The sequence below is a fragment of the Psammomys obesus genome, unplaced genomic scaffold (assembly GCF_907164565.1).
Source record: "Psammomys obesus unplaced genomic scaffold, mPsaObe1.curated_primary_1811, whole genome shotgun sequence".
Taxonomy (NCBI): Eukaryota; Metazoa; Chordata; class Mammalia; order Rodentia; family Muridae; genus Psammomys; species Psammomys obesus.
The window spans coordinates 11,019,095-11,033,941 of NW_026591598.1; the positions used below are offsets into that span (position 1 = coordinate 11,019,095).

The 14,847-nt window shown below is 42.4% G+C and overlaps 1 protein-coding gene across 1 annotated transcript in view; it reads right to left on the reverse strand.

Annotated features, from left to right (window-relative positions):
- Positions 1–2,225: 2,225 nt before the first annotated feature.
- Stx12 (syntaxin 12) overlaps positions 2,226–14,847 on the reverse strand; it is a 34,236-nt gene continuing 21,614 nt past the window's right edge. The window contains exons 4-9 of the mRNA XM_055611268.1: positions 12,443–12,580; positions 12,052–12,095; positions 10,170–10,275; positions 7,681–7,753; positions 5,722–5,804; positions 2,226–3,641 (exon numbers count right to left, since the gene is read on the reverse strand). Coding sequence (XP_055467243.1) covers positions 3,549–3,641; positions 5,722–5,804; positions 7,681–7,753; positions 10,170–10,275; positions 12,052–12,095; positions 12,443–12,580 — 537 coding nt within the window. The 3' untranslated portion in view covers positions 2,226–3,548. The remainder of the gene's footprint in view (positions 3,642–5,721; positions 5,805–7,680; positions 7,754–10,169; positions 10,276–12,051; positions 12,096–12,442; positions 12,581–14,847) is intronic.

Sequence of the window (14,847 nt, forward strand, 5' to 3'; positions counted from 1 at the left end):
TTCCTTTGTTTTTTTTTTAAACAAAACAAGGTCTTAACTATTGCACAGGACAACCCTGAATTCGTGGAGATTCACCTGCCCCTACCTCTTGAGTGCTAGCATTTATGGTGTGTTACCACACCTGCCCGGTAATTTCAGTTCAGTGTCTCTCCCCAACAGTACAAAGCAGTGTAAGTTTAGTTTGAATGTAAGACTGCACACTGAGTAGATAAGCACTCCCTTAGTAAAAATTAAAAAACGTTCCATGCACGTGGCACACATATGCACATAGCCCTGCACTGAGAGCGCCGATCTAATACCTGCCCAGGTCTTACTGTGAAGCAACACCAGTGGAGTGGCAGGGATACTTTTATTCACTCTGGTTTCTCTGGGTAGCCCTGGTTGTCCTGCCTCTGCCTCCCAAGGACTAGAATTAAAAATGTGGGTCACCACGCCCTGAAGCACTCATTCATTTTAAGAGGCTGCCAGAGGGACTGAAAAGACAGCTCAGAAGTTAAGAGCTTTTGTTGGTTGTGCAGAGACTCAAGGTTCAGTTCCCAGCATCCACACAGTAGCTTCTAATCGTCTCTAGTGTCAGTTCCAGGGATCTGAGCCGCTCTGAACTCTGAGGGCACCAGGCATGCATGTGGTAGACAGCCATACATGCAGGCAAAACATTCCCACACATAATAGCTGGGCATGGTGGCACACGCCCTTAATCCCAGCACTCAGGGAGGCAGAGGCAGGCGGATCAATATGAGTTCAAGGCCAGCCTGGTCTACAATGTGAGTCCAGGATACACAGAGAAACCCTGTCTTGGAGGGGGGGGGGAAGTGCCCAGCGGTAGATAGTACCCAGTGCTCCTACAACATTTCAACTTCAATACAGGAAGCTGAAGAGGAGATGCCAAATGGAAAGGAATACAGAAACATATTTACAATATGCATGTTCAAACTAAACATCTGTTAGAAATTTTAAAGTTAAAAAAAAAAAAAAGCAACTGAGAAAACTTGGGGCTTATGGGCTAAAGCAACTTGTCCAAATACCTTCAGCAAATCACTGGTGGGCTAGGACTCTACAGGTCTTTTATACTCCAGTCTAGTCTTTGACCACAAACAATGTTCTCAGCTGTAGCTGTACACAGTATTCACGTGGAACTGTAATAGATTCTTATGTCCAGGAAATACACCAGACTAATGGATCTCTTGCTAGGGAGACTACAACTTCAGCACTTTTCTGCCTGCACGTACACCTGCACATCAGAAGAGAACACCACATCTCACTATAGATGGTTGTGAGCCACCATGTGGTTGCTGGGAATTGAACTCAGGACTATGGAGGAACAGCCAGTGCTCTTAACCTCTGAGCCATCTCTCCAGCCCCACTTCAGCACTTTTTAAAACATTTCTAACATGAAGGCAAGAGTCATGGTGCCTCCAAGATAATCAGGCACAAAGCAGGGTTCTAGGAATAAGTTTATTGGAGCTTCCTGACAACTGCCAAAAATTCTAGACCAGCTTCCCATTTGTTCCCATAGCCATTGTGATAATCACCACTGGATCAATGACACAGTATTATGGAATTACAGACACTTTGTTATTCCCAATAGCTTGCCACAAAAGATTCCTTTTTAATTTCTTGGACTGTCACAAATGACGTATCCAAGTCCAGGTACAATCTGAGAACAATGGTTTCTCTCTGAACACATGTGGCCCCATGTGGGCCACTGTGTCATGCAGACAGCTTTCCTCTCTTCCTCTCCTTCTCTATCCTAAACAGTTTGATCTCAAACCTGTTATGTATCCCAGTCTGTTATGTATCCCTTGAACTCACAACCTGCCTGTCTTGTTTTTTCAGGCACTGGGATTAGAAGTGTATGTAAACCACAGGTTGAGCTCTGTCCTGTTTTTTGTTTTAAATAATTTATTATTTTTATTTTATGTGTATTGGTGTTTTGCCTGCATGTATATCTGTATGAGGGTGTCAGATCTTAGAGTTATTGACAGTTGCAAGCTGCTACGTAGGTGATGGAATTGAACCCAGGTCTTCTGGAAGACAGTGCTCCTAACCACTGAGCCATCTGTCCAGCCCTATCCTGTTTTTCAAAGAAAGACAGCAATGTCTATTCCACTGCGAAGCCAGCCCTTACCTGCTCTCCAGTCTTCTTGCAGGTCTGTTCTTCTCATGGCAGTAAGGTACCTACTACCTATGTCATTAGGATGTTAACACATAAAAACAACTACAAGTGCTGTTAAATGTTTATTGGTATTAAGCAGGTGGGATGGTGCAAAAGTGCAAAGAAACTTAGGCATTTGGGCCCTTCTTTCCCTACTGATCACATCAGTGTAGAACAAGATTAAGTAACACTAAGAGGAATAGAAGAAACAAACATAAATACACCTACAGTAGCCAAATCCTCTAACTCAGTGAAGGATGAGCTGACATTTTCAGCCTCAATTCACATTTATCTGAGAGCCTAAACCAATTACATGCTCTCTACCTGTTCTAGGCCTGTGAAAAAGGGCAGTGGACAACATTTATATTACAAGACAGCAACCTTTTATTAAAACTGTTTTTGTCTAAAACTACAGAGTTTGCTCTCTTGTTCATAAATTAGGTAAGTCTAACATCACTAAATCAATATTATATACAAACAAGAACCTTCTCTTCGCTTTATCAGTAGGTTCACAGACCCTAAACTTTAAACACCACTTCAGTCTAAATGTTTAAGTCTTGCCATCAAACCCAGGCAACCCTTTTAAGGGTCGGGAACAGCTTTTGACAGCAACATTTATCATTCACCAGAATGTAAGCCACAAGTGAACAGGATGGACACATTCCAAACAATTCCTATTTGCTTTCCAAAATCATGCTGTGCCTAGTTCATTTCTACGCAGACAAACCTCTTTTAAACCAGGAGTGGGATGGCTTAGTGTGTGAGGATGGACTCTGTAAACGACGCCAGCAGACAAAAAGTCAATTGAACTTGAACCCAGACCTCCACACGCCCTGACGACGGGCCCACTCTGGCAGGTTGTTCTCACTTCATCTGAAGTCACAGGTGCAGGGTTCTTACTCCCCAAAACAGAGAAGAGACTCCTCAGAAACTCAAATCAAAATAACAAAAATTGCTGGCATATTGTACAGTTTCTTGGACTCCAACAGGCTGGCCCCAGAAGGAAATTTATCTTAGCTACTCATAGAAAGGTAAAGTTTGTGTATATACAAAAAGACAATATTATGAGACTGTAGTGTCACTGTCAAAAAGAATATCCACAATGGAACTGTCAATAAACACTTGAGATAAAGGGCAATCAAAATACAAGGGAAAGGAAAATACACATAAGTTAATTCCTTATTGAGAAATCAATAGAATGTATGCATAAATTGATAAATACTGTCTCCATGGTCACTAATTCCAAGGACTAGTTAGTAGTTAGTTTCTAGCTAAATAATCACAGGACACTCTGGTACAGGCTCTCTTCTGTGGTCAGTTTGTTCTGGCAACTCCATCAAGCACTTGCCCTCGAAAACAACTCAGCAGGAGAAGGCTCTGAGGCAGCCACACTTCATTTAGAAGCAACCCAGATAACAACTACCAAGACTGTAATAATCACTGACAGGACAAGCACGAGGATACACATCTTCTTGCGAGATTTTTTCTGAGGAAAGAAATATTTAAAGACACTCATGAAACAAGTAAAAATTTACACCTGAGATTTAGAGTGCGTCATAATCTGCCTCCTTGAAATTCTAACATTCTTCTATTTCTCTGCTGGGATTTAGCCCGGGGCCCTGCACATGCTAGGTAATCTGCTGCTGAGTCACTTCCCGGCCTATAATTAAATTTTTGTTTGGTTAGTTTGTTTTTTGTTTTTTGTTTTTTTTTTTCAAACAGGGTTTCTCTGTATAGCTCTGGCCATTCTGGAGTCAATTTATATGCCAGGCTGGCCTCAAACTCAGAGATCTGCCTGCCTCTGCCTCCCCAAGTGCTGGGGTTACAGGCATGTGCCATTACACCTGGCTTTATAATTAACTCTTACCATGCACAAAGATGCAAACATCTCAAAATTCTCAAGCCACCAGTTCAAAGTACTAGTGCAAGGTTTTTGTTTGTTTGTTTTTTGGGACAGGGTTTCTCTATGTAGACTGGGCTGTCCCAGACTGGCTTTGTAAACCAGGCTGGCCTCGAACTCAGAGTTCAACCTGCCTCTGCCTCCCCAAGTGCTGGGACATTTTAATTGTCCCCAAATACAATTTTGCAAAGGAGCTATGCCTTTGTCTTGGGTGTTTATAATATGACTTGTCTCACACTAGTCAGCTTCTTCCTGGATCTCCATCTACCCCCTTGACCTCCATGGCTAGAATTACAAGCAGCTGCCACATCTACCTGTGGGATCTGAGGATTTGGAAGCCAGGCCTCCTGTTTACTTTAACCACCGAGCCTTCTCCCTAAGCCCTTGTGTGTATGTTTTAATAATCACTTCACTTCTATCACAAATTGCACATTCACTGGAAAACATACAGGCAGTAGAAAAAAAAACCAATCACCCATAGATAAGACTGCTAACATCTGATTCTATTTATTTCTGTTCACTTGGGTTGGTTTGTTTGTTTGAGATCAGGTCTCATTATGTAGGCGTGGCTAGCCTGGAGCTTTCTCTATAGACCAGGTTAGCTTAATCTATAGAGATCTACCACCTTGGCCTCCTGAGTGCTGGGTTAGAGGCTTGTGCTAGCATGCAAGATTCCTTCTGCTCTCTCATCTATGAATATTCCTGTTTGGTATAACTGGATTATACTGTATTTTGATGTTTTTCTCATTTAACATTTAGCCCAAACTCTTCTTTTTCTGCTATAATCTCATTAACATCTTTTAGTTCCCACATAATACAACATTGAGTAGATGGAATTTTTACTGCTGTAAACTAAGGAAATACTGTTATGAAGCATGACTTCCTCAAGTGTACTCCCAGTTAAAATACAGCTACCCCAGGAAGAGAAAATGACTAAAATGCTAGCTACTTCTAAAGAGCTGCGCAATACCAACTGAGGGAAAATGAGGACCTTATTTTTATTATCTAAAACCTGAGTTATAGGATCAGAGAAAGAGCAGGGTGTGGTGGCACGCCTTTAACCCCAGCACTTGGGAGGCAGAGGCAGAAGGACCTCTGAGTTCAAAGCCAGCCTGGTCTACAGAGTGAGTTACACGCCTATCAGGACTACACAGTGAGTCCCTGTCTCAAAAACCAAAATAAAACAAAGACTCATTAAAGTCATAAAGGCAGAAGAATCCCCTTCATGGCACAGCTGCATAAAAGTTAAGCACTGTGTACATACAGCTGTCATGGTTGACTCTAGGGGCCCATACTCTGGGTCAACAGTCCATATAAGGTGTCTCGGAAACTCCAATCTCCCTGAAGCTTTTACTCTCCCAACAGCCCTGCCATTTAGGATATAAGATTAGCATCATGCTAGATTTAGGCATCAAGCTAGCTCATGAAATTAGTTTTGCATCCACACAACTTCTGTGTAAGTTATTCAAGATCTGATGGTGTTAGAGATCTGGCTACAAAGATAAATACTAAAAATGGGACTGGAGCTGCAGATTATACCTGCCTCCAGCTTAAACCCAGGCAAAAGGCTGCGGCAGTCTGCAATGTGTCAACACAGCCTGGGGGTTCACTACATCTCCAGCATTGAGTGACTTTCTGTGGTTTTGGCTTTTTTGTTTGTATTTACCTGATAGTAAGCAGCTCTTTGTAGCTGATCAGTGGCTCTCTCCACATGCACCTCTGAGCTTTCCACATTGGCTTCTATGCTATCTGTGAAAAATACAATGCACATTTCAGCACATTCAGGCATTCAATATTCAGGAAAAAATAAAACCAATTTCTTTCTCTCCTTTTATAATATAAATGGGTGTTTTGTCTAAATGTATGTCTATGTACCATGTGCATTCCTAGAGTCCAGAAGAGGGTGTTAGGTCCCTTAGAACTGGAGTTACAGATGGTTCTGAGCTGCTATGTAGGTGCTGGGAATTGAACCATAGTCTTCTGGAAGAGCAGTTCTCTTCCACTGTTCTTAGCTGCTGCGCCATCTCTACACCTCCCCTGAACAGATCTGATGTCACAGGCCTTAGTTTCACTATGACCATCCAAACTAACCAGTCATGAAATCAAAATTTACCTCTTTTCATTTAGTTTTTTGAGGTAAAATTCTCATGTAGTCTAAGATGGCCTTAACATCTTCAATAATATGCTATGTAGCTTATGCTACATAGGTTTTGATCAGGTCTTGAACTCCTGATCCTCATAACTCCACCTGAGTGCCAAGGTTAGCGGCATCACTATCATTCCTAACTACAAGTTTCTAACTTGATGAGAGAACAGCACCATTGTTCAGAAATAAATGCTGAGATATTTAATAGCAAGGGGTTACTACTTACGCAATTCACCTATATGGGGTTCAAGGAAAAAACTGCGTGTGAGGGCATGTCACCTATTTATGTATATACACACACAGATGGGGACACATCACAAAACAAATGGAGCAAAATGTTGTTAACCAGAAAAATTCTGGGGAGGGATATAAAAGACTCTCTCTATTGTTTTTATTTTACAGCTTTTTATGAGATCATTAAGCCCTCAATCCTGCAAGATCTGGAGCTGAAAGCTGGGGCACGGACAACTCGCATGCTGTTACCAGAGAACAGGCCTGACCACAGAGCACCCCTTAGGACTCAACAGTTGACTGTATATGAATTCAGCTGGGTGTGATGGCGCTCGCCTTTAATCCCAGCACTACACTCAGGGAGGCAGAGGCAGGCGAATCGCTGTGAGTTCAAAGCCAGCCTGGTCTACAAAGCGAGTCCAGGACAGCCAAGGCTACACAGAAAAACCCTGTTTAGAAAAACAAAACAAAAACAAAAAAAGAAAAGAAAGAAAACAAATAGATTCAGCGCCAGGCAGTTGTGGTGTGTGCTTTTAATCCCAGCACTAGGAAGGGAAGAAGCAGGTGGATCTCTATGAGTTATAGGCCACCCTGCTCTACACAGAAAGTTCCACGTTCCAAGACAGCAGGGCTATTACAGGGATTAAAAACAACAACAAAAAAACAAAAAAAAAAAAAAAGAGTAATTTAAAAAAGATATTCCTACATTTTAAGTCTCTAGGTGACCCATCTGTTGTAGATGGTAAACATGTTTCTGTTTCAATCCGAGGTGTAGAATATGGGGCTGATTCAGATTGTCCACAGCAGCAAACTATTTCCCTCATGAGAGCTCTGAGAGGGGCTGTAGATAGTTTAATTCTGAGGACTCTGGTGAGGCAATAGAGGCCAGGGCCCAGACAGCGTTGGGGCTCCAGGGAAGAGGCTGCTGCTGTTCCCCCTGCTGCTCATGGTTGCTTCTGATGCAGCTTAACAGGAAGAAGTTGGAGATCTCCTGAAATGAAGACTCGACTTGCCCCAAGGAACCCAACAACCCTAACCAGCAGGAACTCACTAAAGAGAACTCTGGCCCCTCTCCTTACTAACGTTCCTTTTCTCCTACCCAGTGTGGGGTGTTGGAAGGGACTGGGGTGAAGAAGAGAGGAAGAGGATTAAGAAACATGAATAAAATAGAGTTAAAAAGTAGCACCTATGCCCATCTTATTCAGTTCTCTGTACTCACCCCAAGGTTAGAGGTATAATAGTACATACCAATCAGATCACCTTGGTCATGGATCATCATAGCTAAATCTTTAAATATCTGATTGACATCCAATATGTCAGCCTAAGGGAGATAAAAAAAACAGAACAATTAACTCACATTAAGCAACATGTTAGAAGATTTCTTTCCTGCCCTTCCCTAAAGATTAACAATCACATGTGTTTTAAAGCTTTCTCTATGAACAGAAAACTATCTATTGCTACTTACCTAATATTATAGAACAGAAGACATGAAATCCCCCCATCAACTGCACATGTTACCTGGAAACCAGTAAGATCTTTAAATCTAAACTTTATACAACAGAACCTGGGGTGCTATGATGGACACATGCACCCCGTGATGGTCCTAGGTGGAGCACACCAATGTTAGTGACTACAGAACTCTGGGCCACAGAATTCAAATGGCTTCTATAGGACTGTGCCGCCTGGGGAACACATGCAACACCAACAACCAAGGAGCTGGTTCTCTCCAGGACTGACTCTAGGTCTAGTTGAGGAACTGCTGGATTCTACTGACACTTGGATGATGCCCTATAAACAACTTTCAACCACAAAGAGTTTAGATGGTAGAGAACAGTGGGTACGGTGAAAGGATAGCATCATGTGCCAGTCTGCTGTTCTGACTGAAAAAATTTAGTAACTAGTCAATTTGGTGGGCTAAACTGCACAGTTTTCGTGGCAGTGATAGAGATAAGACTTTTTTCATTTGTTTGTTTTGTTTTAGATTTATTTATTTGTTTATTATATAGTGTTCTGTCTGCATATACATCTACATAGCCAGAAGAGCACCAGATCTCATTACAGATGGTTGTGAGCCACCATGTGGTTGCTGGAAATTGAACTCAGGTCCCTTAGGAAGAATAGCTAATGCTCTTAATCTGTGAGTCATCTCTCCAGCCCTGGTTTTGTTTTTTTTTTTTTTTTTTTTTTTTTTTTTTTTTTTTTTGAGACAAGGTTTCTCTGTGAAGCCTTGGCTGTCCTGGACTCGCTTTGTAGACCAGCTTGGCCTCAAACTCCCAGAGATCTGCCTGCCTCTGCCTCTCTGAATGCTGGGATTACAGGCGTGTGCCACCTCCCCTGACAGGAAATAAGATTCTTTATGTTCAGGTTTTTACGTACTCAATAGGTAATAAGGCCTGGCTGACACATGTCAGGCAGAAGAGCAGTGGACTGGCTATTAAGGGTATGGTCATTTGATGTGTGGGACCAGTTAGGATGAGGAGGTGTGGCCTTGTTAGAGGAGGTGTGTCACTGGGTGTGGGCCTTAAAGTTCCAAAAGTCAATGACAGGCCCAGTCTCACTTTTATTTCTGCCTCCAACTTATGAATCAGATGTAAGCTCCCAGCAACTGGCACAATGCCATGCCTGCCTGCCTAAACCGTAAGCAAGCACCCTATTAAATGCTTTCTTTTAGAGGCTGGAGAGATGGCTCAGAAGTTAAGAGGAATTGTTGCTCTTATGGAGGTCCCAGGTTCAGTTCCCAGCACCCACTTGGCAGCCCACAACCACCCAGAACTCTAGATCCAGGAGACCTGACTCCTTCTGATCCCTAGGAGCACTCACAAACAAAAAAATAAAAAATAAACTAAAATTTAAAAATTTCCAAGTTTAAGCCACACCTCCCAATTCCTACTTAGTAGTCCACTGACTGGGGCAATACTCATTCAAACCAACTATGATTACACCTTTAACAGCATTTTTAAATGGTTCTTCAAAAATACATTGCCTTGGTCACAATGGAGTTCTAGGAGCCAAAGGCAGTCTATACAACTCTCCCTCAACCCCACATCAAAAATGGTTCCAACTTTGACCCACTGAAGTGACTAGAACTATACTTGGAACTGGACTTTAAAATTTACAAAAATAGAGCCAGTGCTTTGGCCTGCCCCCCCCCCTTTTTTTTTTCTTTTCTACTGTGCATGGGTGTTTTGGTCTGTATGTATGTCTGTGTGAAGCTGTTGGGTACCCTGGAACTTGAGTTATAAACTATGAGCTGCCATGAGGGTCCTGGGAATTGAACCCAGATCCTTTGGAAGAATAGCCAGTGCTCTTAACCGCTGAGCCATCTCTCTAGGCTTTCTGATTGCTATTCAGACTATGAAAGGAGCTTTCTACAGAACCCTGCTTAACCTGAAGACTGCCATTAAGATGGGGAAAGTTCTAGAAAGTAACACAGTATCATCTGCCTTGCTGCTTTCCATGCATGTTCTTCTCCCAGACATCATATGCTACAGGGAGTTTGAGGAAAAATCTGGGTGCTCTTAAGTGCCAAGGCCAGCAGCACAGAGCAGTAGTTCAATTTTACAATAACTTAAATTGATCAGCACATAGCAGTAGTTCAATTTTGCCATAATTAAATTAATAGATGATATAAAATATACAAAGACTCAATCCAGCTCTTTTCGTATTAATCCGGCAAAATAAATCTCCAGATATCTGTAGACTCCTGAGCCAACCAAGAGCAATAGCCTGCCTCTTACCTCCAGCTGCCGGATCGCTGTTTCCCTCTCTTTAATAAGTTCCAGGTCTTGCTCAGTGATGGGCGCCTCATCCTCCTGTCTCTGCATCTGGTTCCATTCCTCATGGCTACAGGGAGACAAGCACTCCAATTTATTCCTTCTCTCCAAGGTACAAGGAGCCACAGCTACATGTCTACTGACCACCAAACCTAGGCAGATGTCTCTCAGAACCCAACTCGGCTGCTATCAAAATCCCTGAAGGCCTAAATCCTAAACAAAGGCAAAGATGTGATACCAAGAAAATACAATTTCAGCTAAAGGGAAACTGTGATGATGCAGAATTATAGAGGATAGGCCTCTTTGCCTTTTCCACTTAGGGGTATATTGGCAGTCTTACTAGGACTTGCTAGACAAGGGAAGTATCCAGAGGTTTAAACTCAATGAATTGCACTGACCCAGCTCTCCAGGGCACTCTCAAAGTACAAGTAATGTTGGTATCAGGAGCACTAAATGAATGGAGAAAAGCAGACTAAGCTGTCAGAACCATGCCTGGTTCCTAGGAATTTCCATGAGACTGTGTTTTGGGATTGATTCTTCCACTTAACAGAAAACCAAACTGAAAGCTAATGCTTGTAACATGATTTGTTTTGGGTACTTACAAGAAAAGTATGGGGGCTGGAGAGATAGCTCAGAGCACTGGCTGTTCTTTCAAAGGTCCTGAGTTCAATTCCCAGCAACCACATGGTGGCTCATAACCATCTATAAAAAGATCTGGTGTTCTCTTCTGGCCTGCTGGCTCACATGCAGGCAGGATACTATATAAATAATAAATAAGTAAATCTCTTTTTAAAAGGTGTGCTATTTATTAAGTAGCTGGGCATGGAGCCTGCTAGTCAGAAGACAGGATTGGATCCTCTGGAACTGGACTATAAACAGTTGTAAACCACCATATGAGTACTAGGAACTGAAACCCATTCTTCTGCAAAAGCAGCCTGTGTTCTTAATCACTGACTCATCTGTCCAACTCTAATTATTTAGTCATTTACTTACTTATTTGACAATGAAGCTATGTAGCTTAGACTATCCACCAACTTTCTTGATCCTCTTGCCTCATTCCCCAAAGTGCTGGGGTTACAGGCATGCATTACTATGCCTAACTCAAGTCCCTGATCTTTTTTATTTATTTATTTATTTTTCTCTTTTCTGTTTTTTCGAAGCAGGGTCTCACAACATAGCTCTGGCTGTTCTAGAATTCACTGTGTAGACCAGGCTGACCTGACTCACAGAAATCCACCTAATTCTGCCTACCAAGTGCTAGGATTAAAGGTGTGTGCCACTATGCCCAGCCCTGACTTTAAAAAAAAAAAAAAGATTTTATTTATTTATTTTATGTATGAGTACTCTATCTGCATGTAGGCCTGCATGCCAAAGAAAAATGGACATCAGATTCCACTATAGATGGTTGTGAGCCACCATGTAGTTGCTGGGAATTGAACTCAGGACCTCTGGAAGAGGGAAGAGCAGTCAGTGCTCTTATCTGCTGAGCCACCTTTCCAGCTCCTGTTTTGTTGTGGTTGTTGTCTGTTTTTGTTTGTTTTGAAGTAAAAAACAGACAAAAAGAGACTAGAGAGATGGTTCAATGTTAATGGTCAAGGGCATTGAATGCTTTTACAGGGATCGAGGTGTGATTCCCAGCGCCAACACAAAAGCTCACAACCATCTGAAACTCCAGTTTCAAGGGCTCCAAAGCTCTCTTGTAGCCTCTATGGGCACCAGACATTCACATGGTGTACAGAATTAAATGTAAACAAAACCCCCACAAACATAAAGAAGAGTAAAAATATAGGCACAAAGATATGGATTTGTAGTAACTATCCAGCAGGCTGGATGAGTGATTCTTTACCTGTCAAATGAGACGAGCTGCTCTTCTCTTTGCCTGTCTTCTGCCTAGAAAGCAGATGGCATTATTGCTGCTGTTATCCAAAACCAGGCCAGAAACACACAAAACAAGAGTTGCCTTAGCTACAGTACTACAGAGTGGTATCCCTCGACTCTAACCACATCTGTAAGATGACACAGGGTTCTGGCAATTTGCCTTGAGTAAGAAACAAGTATGGAATGGGTGAGAACAAATCTGCCTTTCCAGTTTAGACTCAAGAACATAAAGTATTCTGCACAGGATGGAGGTGATGACTGTTATCTGGTGGACAGTGAACAGGGTCAGTGGTTGGAAAATGGAAAATACTGGGTAACTCTCTGGGATTGTAAAGGCCTTCTCATGGGAATGAACTCACAGAAAGACGAGATCCAGCCCTTGCTCTGGCGATACTTTCTTTTTCCTTCTCAGATACCCTTCTCTGCACAACCTGGAAATTGTTTAAGGCTGACGAGAAGTCATTCATGAGGCGTTCCTTCTGAAGTTTCTGTTGGCGCTGAAGAAATTAAACAAGAACTTGAAATTTCAAATCAACTCAGAATCATTTGGTTTTAATACCCATTAAAACCACAACTGTATACTTAAGACATTTCTAAAGTACAAATATTATTACAAAATAGACTCTTCCTTAAATTAGTAAGTTTGTTCCTTCCTAAATCAGACCTCTGGTTAACCCTATGGACCAGGTAAAAGTACACTAATGAACCTGAGAATTAGGTGTCATTTATCGCATAACTCAAAAGAAATTGCAATTTGGAATATTTGTTGCTTGGAGAACCTAAATGTATAGTAAAGGCCTTTGAGCTCAGGCTGTCTAAATAGGTTACTTTTTTTTCCTGGAAACACTGAAACTCTATTTCTCTATATTGAGTGTAGTAAGAATTTTGGATTCTTTAAAAACACAGTTTTGTTATGTGAATATGTTTTTGTTCTAATCCCAGGTGTGGGATATTGGGCTGCTTCAGACTGTCCACGGCCATTAACTATGATTGTCTTGTGCTCTAGGAGGAGTGTGCTTTTTGCCCGCTGTTGAGTGTTTAGTCCTGGGGACCCTGGAGGGAAATGGAAGAAAGCAGAGGGTGCTGGTGTGCTCTGAATGCCACGGTGAGTTGCTGGTTGCTGGGTATCTGACAGCGAGGACTGGACTTGCCCCTAGGAGCCTGACAGCCTCAACCAGCAGGAAATAGTCTAAAGACGTTACAACCGTTTCCCTCTAAAATTTCCTCTCCTACCTGGTGTTGGGGAATTGAAAGAAATTAGGGCGATATAAGGATTGGAAGGGTGGTAGATATAAGAATGAAATAGCTGAAGCCAGACGTGATGGTGTAAGGGAGGCGGAGGTAGGTGGGTCTCTGTGAGTTCGAGGCCAGCCTGGTCTTCAGAGAGTACAAGACAGCCAAGGCTACACAGAGAAACCCTGTCTGGGGGGAAAAAATGAATAAAGTAGCCAAAAAGCCCACTTATAATTGAGTTATTAGCTTTCTTAAAATCTATCATTTATTTTATTATACAGTTTTTCTTTTTTTCATTTTAAATTTTCAAGAACTTAAAAACTACTTTATTTACCTATAGGCTACCTTCACTAGGTTTCGTCTTTCTCAAAACACAAACTGAGAGACCCCACCCTGGGATAGACACAGACAGGGAAAGGCACCCCAGTCTCAGCAACTCACCATCCATTTATTCATGGACTGTACAGAACACCATGACAGTGACACAGTTACCGCCATACCTAAGTTAAGTACTGTATTTGGTTTGGTTTGGTTTGGTTTGGTTTGGTTTGAGACAGGGTTTCTCTGTGTAGCCTTGGCTATCCTGGACTCATTCTGTAGACCAGGCTGGCCTCAAAATCACAGAGACCCCCCTGCCTCTGCCTCCCAAGTGCTGGGAAGGCCACCACCACACCTAGCCTGTACTTATAAAATAGCTTATTTTCCCACATCCTAGAAAGCTAGAAAGTACCAAAACTTGAAAGGAAGGAAGGAAAGAAGGAAGGAAGGAAGGAAGGAAGGAAGGAAGGAAGGAAGGAAGGAAGGAAGGAAGGGAGGGAGGGAGGGAGGGAGGGAGGGAGGGAGGGAAAGTTGAATCCAAAGGTGTATGCATGTATTCATAAGAGAATCAAAACTGGAAAGCAGGGAAGGGCTAACCAGCCAGTTCCCAGCATCAGACTAGGGAACTCAGGGATCACCCTTAAGGAACAGAGCAATGGCCACTGAGTGGGGACACAGCCTGACAAGCACAACTACTAACAGAAAAATTAGCCTGTGACGGCATGCCAGCTGGAATAAGAAGTTAAAAAAAAATTACCACAACAATCTAGATTTAATGAGTAGGAGGACATAATGGCAGTAATTAGGTCACAAAGGGAGTTTACTTGGGGAGGCAAAGGCAGGTGGCCCTCTGTGAGTGCAAGGATAGCCTGGTAAAGTCAGTTCTAGCCAACCAGACCCACACAGTAAGACTTTGTCTCAACAAAGAAACAGACAACAGCCCCCAAAGAAACTTCTGTAAGCTGCAATCCCAGTGCTCAGGAGAATCCCTCCCAACCTCGCCCTCTAAAATTACTGGAGCCAGGCATTTTATCCCAGTACTCAGGAAACAGGCAAGAGGATTTCTGTGAGTTTGAGGCCAGCCTAGTCTCCATAGTGATTTCTAGGACAGCCAGGGAAACACAGAGAGACCAACCAACTGATAGATAGATAGATAGATAGATAGATAGATAGATAGATAGATAGATAGATAGATAGATAGATAGATAGATAG